General features: G+C 36.8%; 1 protein-coding gene across 1 annotated transcript; it reads right to left on the bottom strand.

The window, feature by feature from the left end:
• Positions 1 to 6,415: 6,415 nt before the first annotated feature.
• On the bottom strand, positions 6,416 to 11,122 carry LOC139945888 (angiopoietin-1 receptor-like). Its single transcript, XM_071943392.1, has 11 exons — positions 11,113 to 11,122; positions 10,716 to 10,894; positions 10,113 to 10,482; positions 9,661 to 9,771; positions 9,349 to 9,515; positions 8,531 to 8,644; positions 8,189 to 8,259; positions 7,981 to 8,021; positions 7,703 to 7,799; positions 7,136 to 7,241; positions 6,416 to 6,490 (listed from the first exon to the last, which is right to left on the bottom strand). Coding segments are annotated over exons 1-11 (1,332 nt in total). The 5' UTR covers positions 11,114 to 11,122.
• Position 11,123: the final 1 nt, after the last annotated feature.

The following is an 11,123-nucleotide window of genomic DNA, read 5'->3' as shown; positions in this document are numbered from 1 at the left end:
GACTTTCGCAGCCCACAACCGCCTACACTTGGGATCTGCAGGAAACAGATGAAGACTGACCCCATCTTTAGTTGTTTTGCTGCATCCTGCAGCAATTCACCTGGTCGGCATTGCCAGAAAAAAAAAACTTTTTCGCAGCGTACAAACTCACGTCTTAGAATTACATGTACTTTTGCACGTGTGTTTATCTACGCATCGAGGGGGGTCTATGTTTGATCGAGGCAAAGTCTTCCTTTTCCTACGTCACAAAAGGGGTAGGCGGAGTCAAACCCCCAAGCACTTAATTAATTGTTTTAACATATAAATCGTGACAAAAAATTACTCAAAAAATTGTTTTATTGTTAATAAACATATACTCTTATGTTTAAAAGAAAAAAAATCCTATTTCCAGGTGCCTTTAAAATAATCATAAAATCTTACGAATCCAAAGGGAAAGAAGAGGACAAAATTTGTGAAATTTCAACTCGTTGTGTATTTACACTAACACTAACACTGTTTCAACATTGCTGACGTTTTATCTTTATAATTGAAGACAGAAGCTCATGTTTAGTTTGATCAAATCTATACTTCAAGAAGGAAACAGTACAACTGTGTATTAAATCCATTGTGTGGGCCAGGAGGCAAAAAAAAAAAAAAAAAATGAAGATATAACAAGAATATGCAAAGGTTTCAGTTTTCCCATTGTCTTCGTGGATGGTTACGCAATATGTAGAGCTGTCAGAGGGCAATACAACTTTATACAAACATTGCAAAGAAAGAAGTTGTTCTGTATAGTCTTCATAATGAGTACGCTTTCATATTAACCATGTTTTATCCTTATCAATAACGATGTTTGGTGCTTGTCGTTTTTTACTAGACTGTTTTTTTTTGTTATATTTAAAAAAAAAAATCAAATAATTATTTGTTTAAAGGATTAGGTGATGTAATTTGTAAATGATTTATTTTATAACGAATCCAACCCGATTATGGTTGCAGATAAATGATCCTTACTTTAAAAACCCTTACCAATACTGTACAAGGAAACGTAATAACACAACACACAAAATGATTGCATACAATAATAACTTTTGAGAACCGTTGTAAAACAGTTTTCCCCCAAATCAGTTTGCGATAAACATCTGTATTTCCTGTTTAGCTAATAGGAGGAACTATCCAGTTTAATTCATGCCAAATGTTCATCCAGACCACTCAAAAATCACAACGAACAACCAAGGTCGAATAATCAAAGTGATCATGAAACTCTCAAGCTAATTGTTGTCCGATCAAGACAGTATTTCATATCAAGTGATGGCCATATAACTTTATAATTTATTGTCGCTGTGAACGCATTCAAAATACACACGGACAATATTCAGACTGCAAAACCATTTTTGTCAACATTTGTCCTGAAACAAAAACGAGTTGAAGAGACCCTACACCCTAACGCACAACGATAGGAACTACGGTTATGAGAACGTAAGGGAAAGTTACCAGTCACTTAAAGCCATTTTACACTTCTGGTAAACAGTACTGTCCAAGTCCCACACTTCGTGTATCACAACTTATATATAAAACAACAAAACTGTGAAAATTTAGGCTCAATCGGTCATCGGAGTAGGGAAAAAAAAACCCGGGAAAACCCACTCTTGTTTCCGAGCGTTTCGCCGTGTCATGACATGTGTTTAAAATAAATCCGTAATTCTCGCTATAACGATAATTTATATTGTTTTACCGTTTTCTCAAAAAGTAAAGCATTTCATGGATTAATATTTCAAGAGAAGTCTTACACCATTACCTTCTGTAAACCCTGTAAATTATTTGTGAATCTGTGAACTTTTTTTTTTTTTTTTTTTTTTCTGTACCGAAAGGGTCCAATGGCTTTAATATAGTTAGATATTTTGATGTAAGAACTTACGGCTGCTATCCGGGGGTTACTTTACGTTAATTATCCTGAATGCAATAGTTTAAAGGCAGTGGACACTTTTGGTAATTACTCAAAATAATTATAACCATAACCTTTCTTAGTGACGAGTAATAGGGAGAGGTTGATGGTATAAAACATTGTGAGAAACAGCTCCCTCTGAAGTGACGTAGTTTTCGAGAAAGAAGTAATTTTCCACGAACTTGATTTCGAGACCTCAGATTTAGACCATGGTGCGACAAAGGTGTGTTTTGCTTTTATTATTATCTCGCAACTTCGACGACCAATCGAGCTCAAATTTTTACAGGTTTGTTTTTATGCATAATGTTGAGATACAACAACTGTGAAGACTAGTCTTAAAAAATAATCAATAGTGTCCAGTGTATTTAATCACTAGTGAAAAAACCCATCATGAAGGTCACCCGATTGGGTTTGACCAGAAACGGCAGTCAAATTTAGTCAAAGACTAAACGCAGTGAAAAACACATACACGCACACACACGATTGGTTGATCATTCGGGTAATTTCTGAATGGAGTGATTTGTTGTTGAGTATAATTTGCTCGATGTAACAGAGATCCTGGTGTTCACTAAAAAATGTGTTTTGAAATGTCTTTAATTGGACCGTTAATTTAGTATAGTCGGGCCTAATTTAAAGTTGGCACGTCAAAAGAGATAATACCCACAATCGCTTGGGAATCTTGGCTTTGCAAAAAACACACACAAATGCCCACTGAATTTTTTATGGCGATACTTGGCAAAAAAAAAAAAAAAAAATGACTTCGAAATTGGGCGTTTCAGTATAAACGGTTATCAAATTCTTTGGATTGTGTGTGATTGTGGGTATTAACACAGTTTGTTCGCTCTCCATTAAAAGCGAAAAGGGCATGCAATTATGTCCTTTTATATGCAATACTATTCGGATGCATTATTGCATAAGCAATAATGTCCGCCGGACGGTTTTGCATATGCAATCGTGTCCGCCCGGACGCTGCTGCATAATGCAATTGTGTCCGCCCGGACACATTTGCATATGCAGTTGTGTCCGCCCCGTGCAAAGCTGTCCTTGTAAGAAATTAAACGGAGACCAGTCAACTCGTCCGTCGGACAACTCGTCCGTCGGACAACTCGTCCGTCGGACAACTCGTCCGTTCGGACAACTCGTCCGTGGACAACTCGACGGTGTTGTCTGACATTCATTTAAACGTCCTTGGTCGACGGAACCGTGTTCGCCGCTTGTTTTACATGCTAAGTGCATGTCATGAATGACATGGGAAATGTTCGGCTGTTGGGTATTCGCTGCAATCATAAAATACGTGCGTGTTCATGCTTCATTACGTAGGTCCAGTGCATGCACACTCGCTTACGCGCGCGCATACATGTACAGTCATGTACATGCCGCCGGACGGTTTTTGCATAGCCCCGGACACAATTGCATATGCAAATGTGTCTGGACCGGACAGTATTGCGTGGCGGACACAATTGCATCTGACACCGGTGTACTAGATAAGTATTTCCCTCTATAATGTTGTCCCCCATATAAACTTATTTAGCATTGATTGAATATGGTTCAACAGAGGGCGCTATCGGAAGACGTTTACGCGCATTTTTCGGGGACAGAATTCCCGGGATGACAGATTTTCCTGTCACACCAGTGTCATCGATTTTCTGGTCACCCCTTTGGGACTTTGTGTCCCAAAAGAAAACTTAGGTCAACATTTTCAATATCAAAGTCTTCATAGGGGACTCGATCTGCTTCCCAAAATAAACACAGCTTAAATTAACAAGCATATGTTTCTTTATTTCCAGAACATTCAAAATCATTCAAATTGAACCTCGAATTAATACTCATGTCCTCTTTTTTTCTCATTTGTATTTAACATCGGGAACTTATGTGTATTCGTAAGTGAACAGAATCATACTGCAATATGTTTGTCGTGGGATTGCTTAAATTATTATTGGACCAATATTCATATGGAAATTAACATTTTCTGCGTACAAGGTAGCCTTTTGTCAAGGCATACATGGCTTGGACAGCTACCAAGCAACAGGAATGTAATATTGACCTGAAGTAATAAAATTGAAAAATACCCAAAGTTGTTTTCCTGTTATGGTTTTGTTTGCTGTTTATTTTGCTTCAAACAGTTTAAGCAGGCCTAAAGCACTTATGTTATACACGTTGGCTATAATGATGCTGTAGTTTCTCAAAAGTACACTTGTTTTGAATGAATGATGTTAAACTATTACAATGCCAATGAATTGTCTACACTGATTCATGCTTTGGTCTTAAATATTTTACTTTCTTGTAGTAACAAGCCACCAGGTACGTATCCCCCCTAAGGGGTAAGGTAATCAGATAAAATTGGAATGGTAAACAAGGTGTAAACATTATCCCCTTGCATGTTTTTACCACGAAGCGTTATCTCGAAATACTGTTTCGTCTTTATGAAATCATGATACTTTGATTATAGTTTCGTTTTCTCATTATTTTTTTTATTTCAGTATTTGTTGCCAACGTTTGAGCTACATGTCCCGTTATGGGTTCCGTAGCAAAGGAACGACTTGTTCAAATACCATGCTGGTCCTCTACTTTGGAATAATCTGCCTCTTAATATCCGTAACATGTCTTCTATTCATAAGTTCAAACAGGCCCTAAAAACCCACTTTTCCACAGCTGCTTTTCATTAATTTTGTTTTTATTCCTTGCGCCATGAGCATCACCAGTGGTGGATACCGGCGCATTATAAGTGTTCTTATTATTAACTAACTTTTGAATGCAACAATATTGACAAGGACATAGTTTGAACTTCATCGTATTCACCAAACCGACTCAATTAAGTGTGTGTATTGATAAAAACCATGAATTAAATACATGAAACCAACTAATAGTATCAGCAATGGTTGTTCTCATGTCTATGTATAAAGTCACTATGACAAAAATAGCAATACTTGAATGTTGAATTATTTACACAATATTTCAATCCTAGTTCAGTATCTTATATAAGAGAATACTCCGAGCGATGCACAAAAAAAAAACTAGTTAATTACATGTCCATGTAGAATAGTAACATGAGGAACATACCAAACATACCAATGAAAGGATTGACCATTAACAAGAATGATGACAAACTACATATGATAAGAAAATGAACGATATGGAATCATTATATAGCTCAGTAATATAAATTTACCCACGTTAAGTTTTCTCCCTATAGGATATTACTTGATCCCGAACTTCAACATAAACATACAGGATTCGATGTAATCTTGATTGAATACATGACAACGCAAATTGTTTACCATAACTTTAATATTAGGTTTCTTGGTGATGAAATGATTGATACATACCGATGTTCAATTTAAAGTTATAGTACATGTTGATATGTGGGCCTCTAACGATCTGGTGGGGTTTCCTAATTAAAAGTAGATTTAGTACGACAAACAATGGATCTAGTAAGTACTTTCGAGTTTAGATGTTTAAACTTACAATCTTATTATTAAAAGAATGGTTGTTGTAATAAACCGTACGTCACATTAAATTCAAAAAGACCTAACAGAACAATTCAACCATTTTGATTGGTAAAGAGGAGTTCATGAGGCCATGACTAAAAGTACGATATCGACATGTTGAGATGCTGAGATTAAGTATATTAAACATACGGGTGGCACAATTATTACCCTTGGCACTTGTTTAGACGCAACGCAATGTGAACACATCAATACGCGTACGTCTGCAAAATCCTTTCGCGAACCGGACTTGACACGAATTGGAAATCATGACAAAGGTTATGCATTTTTCGCTAGAATTATAACGCTCATTATTACGAGGGGGCACTCATTAATGGAAATAAATAGTAGTGACTCGGTCCTTTTCCGCCCGACCACGACCACGTGTTTTTAAATCGAGCGTTCATGTCCACGTCTCACTCGATTGTGTCCTTAACAGAATTTTACAATTCGATGAAAGCAAAGAAGACCCACAAACCAATTTAAAACAGTATAGCGAAATCACGAACTGACAATCAAACTACCGAGATAAACTACCACCTGAAAAAACGATCAAGAAACTACCAGCTATAACATACATACATAAGGCCTAACATGTGTCCATTTAAAATCACTTTTAAGTTCACAGTTTATACTTTTTGTTGATTTATAAGCAGTTAATTTTTTCTGTATAAAAAGCTTCTAGTGGATTCAAGCGGATAACCATGAAACGGTTATTATTTCTATAACAATGATACAATAAAAGGATTATCCATGTGCTTTTGTCTAAATTACATTGGCGTTTGGATAACATGGCCAAAACATTATCTGATCCCTTTCCTTTTACCTATACAACTACGTATTTTTTTAAGTACACAAGGTTAACCAGTTACATTGAATAGTATGAGCAAAAGTATGTTACGACACATCAGTACCTCCACAAATTCGCGTGTTATACGCCAGCGTTAAAACAAAAATATCGGTTTGACTTGTACCAAGATGGGTTCCCATACGATTTGAAAACACCCAGTTAGTTGTCGTCCAACTCCGGGTGTATGTTCTCATACAAATACTGTTTCGAACTCGGTAACAGACGCATGTAGATCTGTTAAGAAATAAACAAAACTTCAATACTCTTAAGGAATGAGTAAGGATATACGAAACTAAGCCGTCGCTAACAGGTGTCTGGGGACAAGCTTGGACGCAGCATTAAACATTATTATCGAAATGCTTAGACCTCGTCATCAGGCATGATAGTGCGTCTATTTGTTAAGTTATCTTCTCTAACTTGGGGTCGCTGCTTGAAACCAGAACCGAGTATTCCTTTTTATTTTATTCTGCATTAATTATTAATTGTGAAAAGAGTTTATTTCAAACATAAAATTTGCTGTAAAAAAAAAAGCTTCTTCGGAAACTAATCAAGACCTGTTTTCGATCTTACAATGACACAATAAAAACACAAACCTTGATCAGCTAAAATGTCTAATAGGGTTGGTTTTAGATGAAACATGTTCAGTTTACTTGTCAAAACAGCTTACAGAACACTTAGGCCTACTATCCATCTAGTAAAGTGTCAAAAATTGTGATGAGGGCTTATAATTTTGTTTATGTAATTTCCATTTTCGTCACTCATTTAGGCCATTAAGTTAATCATAAAAGGGCAAGCTTTCTTCAGAGACGTGTTTAAGTCTAAGCATCAATAATTTGAATTTAACAACACAATAAGTTATACATCTAATTTTAGTCTCACCTGATCCTCCTTGCTGTCGGCCATTGTTTCCAGGATAGAGACAAGCTTTTTGAAGGATGGTCGATCATCCGGATCTTCCTGCCAGCACTTCACCATCACATCGTAACTGTTTTAGTAAAGCAGATCAACCGACAATCATAATTTAAAATCCCTGGCCATCATTTAAATGCTTATTTATATTAAACACAAGCTGAACCACTCCTATAAGACCGATGGTATCACATTATTGTCTTACAAGAACATCTCTTTCCGATCATTGTTAAGGATGACTTTCTTTGGGCCGTTTCGAGAGTAATGTGACAGACTAGAGCAATGATATTTCAACAAAATGATACAATTCAGTGCGCATGGTATTGCTACATGTTCTTGCTCTAAACATTAAGATTTTCCATAATAGTAAGCATGGCATAATTTGGTATCCATGTCATACAACAAGCTTTCATGGTGCATATCAAATGCACTTGTTGTTGTTACAATTGGTCTCATCTTATGATTTGCATAAATTTTGTATGAATATGATTTAACTCTGCCCTCTATCATATATATTTTTTAACAACATTATCTTACATTTTGGCATCCGAGTTGTCTGGTTTGGGCATACGGTATCCATTCTCCAGCCTTGATGTCAGGAATGGAGTCTTGATACCAGGGTACGGTGTACCACCTGTATACAAACATCAATCACAATGATAATAGATGTTAAATTTGCATCGGGGATAAAGAATATAAATTTTTGTTTTTTTACCCATACACCGATTACCCAATCACAATGATGTAAAAGTGCATTCTGTTATTTAGACATTTAGTTGGACAATACTAAAACTATTTTGGAACAATTATCTTACCGAGGGTTGCAATTTCCCATAGCAGGATTCCGAAGGACCACCTAGTGTGTGATACAAACGTTAAATCAAATTAGTCACTTGGTTCAGGAAAATTGTTCAGTAAAACATTTAACTACTAAAACAGTCCATTGATATTTTACTGCAATCGATAATTTTGCTGAAAACACTTTTATGTGCAAATACTGTTGTTTTCACAAATTTTGCTTACACATCACTCTTCGAGGTGTACGTCTGGCGAGTCAGTGATTCCAGAGAGAGCCAGCGAGTGGGGACACGAGTCTACAAAGAAAGTAAAGTTTACATCGGGATGAGAAAAACCTCTCACAAAAATGCATATCGTTTATGTTTTGAAATGACTTGTTGAAACATTTATCTAATTGAACATGGCAAGATTCATTTACAGCCAGTGTGTTTAGACATGGCCAAACAGTTTTCAAGAGCACGTCTGAATGGAAATTTGTTTTGAAAAGACAATGGTAACACTTTAGATTGATCGTACGCTACATCCGTTGTATGCGTCCCTGTGTGTAGCTTTTAAAGCGTACGATACCTTTGATGTCTGAACGTAAACGTCTTCTCCACGTGACAAACCGAAGTCAGAAACCTTGGCAACCAGATTATCATCAAGGAGAATGTTCCTTGCGGCCAAATCACGATGTATCACCTGTAAAAAAACATGTTTTGAAATTTAAAATGATTACCAAGATGAGAACATCAACTCGTTAGTCTTACTCCCCGACCGTTATTCTTAATGTGCATGTTCAAGAGAGTACACCAATCACACAAAATGTTAAGGCTCATGATATTTAATATCATGAGCCATTTAAAAAGTGTATACTATAAGAGCCTTAAGCAACTTCAACTATACAAAAACAAAAACCAAAATACATATCAATCATTAAACCAAAATCTAGACTCAGGCAAGTAATCAATGAGTAATTACCAGTCCTTTCAATATAATATGCGAATAATCTTTGCGAGTATGAATTGTTTATTAAAGTTCAAAGAGTTTTTTATGTAAAACCAAAATACATGTTAATTACCTTTTATAGATTTTTGTTTGTGAATGACGTAGTCTTTAAGTTGTTGGGCTACCTACTTTGCAGCTTAAGAGTGTGTGCCATACAAATAACTAAGCCCCGCTGTAACATAATGCTGTCTTCAAAGTGAGAATACTACAGCAGTATAATTTCTGAAGAAAGGATGGCTTTAATTTAATTAATGTGGAGAGTAATATCAAGACTTGTTTTGTGCGGCCTTCCAGTCTTTATCAATGTGCTTAGTTATTGCTGTGATGGCACTGCCTGTATGTTAGTCATAGTAGTCTGGTTAAATTTTGTTTTGAAAACATGAAAATGATGTACTTGCCCCGGATGCAGCGAGGTGTTGCATTCCTTTAGCCACATCCAGAGCAAACTGGAGCAGCTTCTGAGGAGACAGCGATGCTTGACCATCATCCTCCATGGATCGAGCCTTCCTCAGGTAGCAACGGAGATCACCGTTGGATAAGTACTCCATAGCTACATACAATATACCTTAACAAATTTGAAAACCAAACAACTCAAAATCCGGCGATTCAAGAGGTTTTATTTTGTCAAACGCTTGTCAAACACCACACAAGTATTCTTGACAATATACAGAACGTTCCCTTCTTTCAATTTTGAACAAACATTTATTTACCTTCATGTTGACAAGCGCCTAGAATCTTGACGAGATTGGGATGACTTCCATGAAGAGTCATAGTTTTCAATTCTTCGAAGAAGTTTTGTCTGTCAGCTGGAAGTGCATTTTCTGAAATAAGTTAACCGTTTCAAAGCATCGGAACTACTTTAGAAGCATTGGTCATTAAATCTTCCCAAATTGCGGTTACATCGTATTATTGTTTTTTAGTCCCTAGTTTCGATGACACTATGTCTACGCAAACCCAATAACACAGAACGAGAACAAAAACGGATGGCAATTCTCAAATTAGATAAACAAAAAGCCAAAGCATTGCCAATATAAACAACCTAGTTGCAGATGCAATCACATTATTGTTTGTAATAATTATTTTGCTTTGTTTGAAGGTCGTCTAAATCTGCTTCTATATGCTCGTTTAATATTTTCACCATGGGAAGTGAACTAAGACATACCTTTGAGCTTTTTGATCGCGGCCCTGCACACATCTCCTTCAAACATTACTCCGCCATAATGTACTTCACCAAAGTGACCCTTCCCAAGTACTTTTTTTCCTACCATCAAATCCTCCCACGCGACAATCCATTGATTAGCCCATGTTGGCAAACCAACATCTTCGTATGTAGGTTGTGATTCTGGTGCTGGTGGTGGTGCTGGTGATGGTGGTGGTGATGGTGATGGTGGTGGTGCTGGGAGAGCATCTCTTCGTGCAGATGAACCAGGGCCCACAGGTTCATAAACTGACTCTTGTACCAGTGAAACTTCTTTTGGGATTGGTGCGCTGGTTGGTTTCTCCTCTCGTGGTTCGGCATTCTCATAAGAAACCTGTTGTGAAGCAGTATAGCAAATAAAATAATATAAAAACTGGTCACTGTATATTTAATGCATTTAATGTATTTCAACTATATTTTGAGCCATAAAACAAAATGTCTGGTGATTTTGTGTTGGAAGGGGTTGGTTTGGAAACGTTTCGGCAGGCGTGTAGTAGCCTAGAGTGATGTTTTCTCTATTTAATTCTGTCTTTTGAATCATACCTGCAAATGCAACTTATTACTCACGAGTTCCTGGTCAGCATTTAACCCCTGAAGCTGCAAAAGATTTAGTCTTCTTCGTTTACGACGTCTTCGGGTGTAACCGATTACACCAACTACAATCACAACAGCAGCAATGACGACACAGATAATGATAATCAGAAGACTGCTCAGTCTAGTGATAGGCGTCTGAGTTAATGCGTTCACTACAGTACAGAAAGAAGATGCATTTTTAAACTTAAAGGTTATTTAATGGTCGTTTGTGAGTGTTCTTGTGCGATGACATGAGTACATGCATCTTCATGACCCAAACGTATACCCTGATCAGGGTATACGTTTGGGTAAACGGTATCAAATAATGACCCCGTTGCCTTGATGTAGATATTACATATTAAGTATCCACGGGAAAAGTATATAAACTTACTGTGTGGCAAT

The sequence above is a fragment of the Asterias amurensis genome, chromosome 13 (assembly GCF_032118995.1).
Source record: "Asterias amurensis chromosome 13, ASM3211899v1".
NCBI classification, from domain to species: domain Eukaryota; kingdom Metazoa; phylum Echinodermata; class Asteroidea; order Forcipulatida; family Asteriidae; genus Asterias; species Asterias amurensis.
The sequence above is the reverse complement of the archived record's forward strand: the minus strand, read 5'-3'. Positions and strand labels throughout refer to the sequence as shown.

Excerpts from the sequence above, each read along its gene's own strand:
- LOC139945888 (XM_071943392.1), bottom strand. Across the intron at positions 8,260-8,530 it reads TTTACGTTCAGACATCAAAG|ACTCGTGTCCCCACTCGCTG; the intron begins GTATCGTACGCT and ends CTTTCTTTGTAG. Across the intron at positions 8,022-8,188 it reads TACACCTCGAAGAGTGATGT|GTGGTCCTTCGGAATCCTGC; the intron begins GTAAGCAAAATT and ends ATCACACACTAG.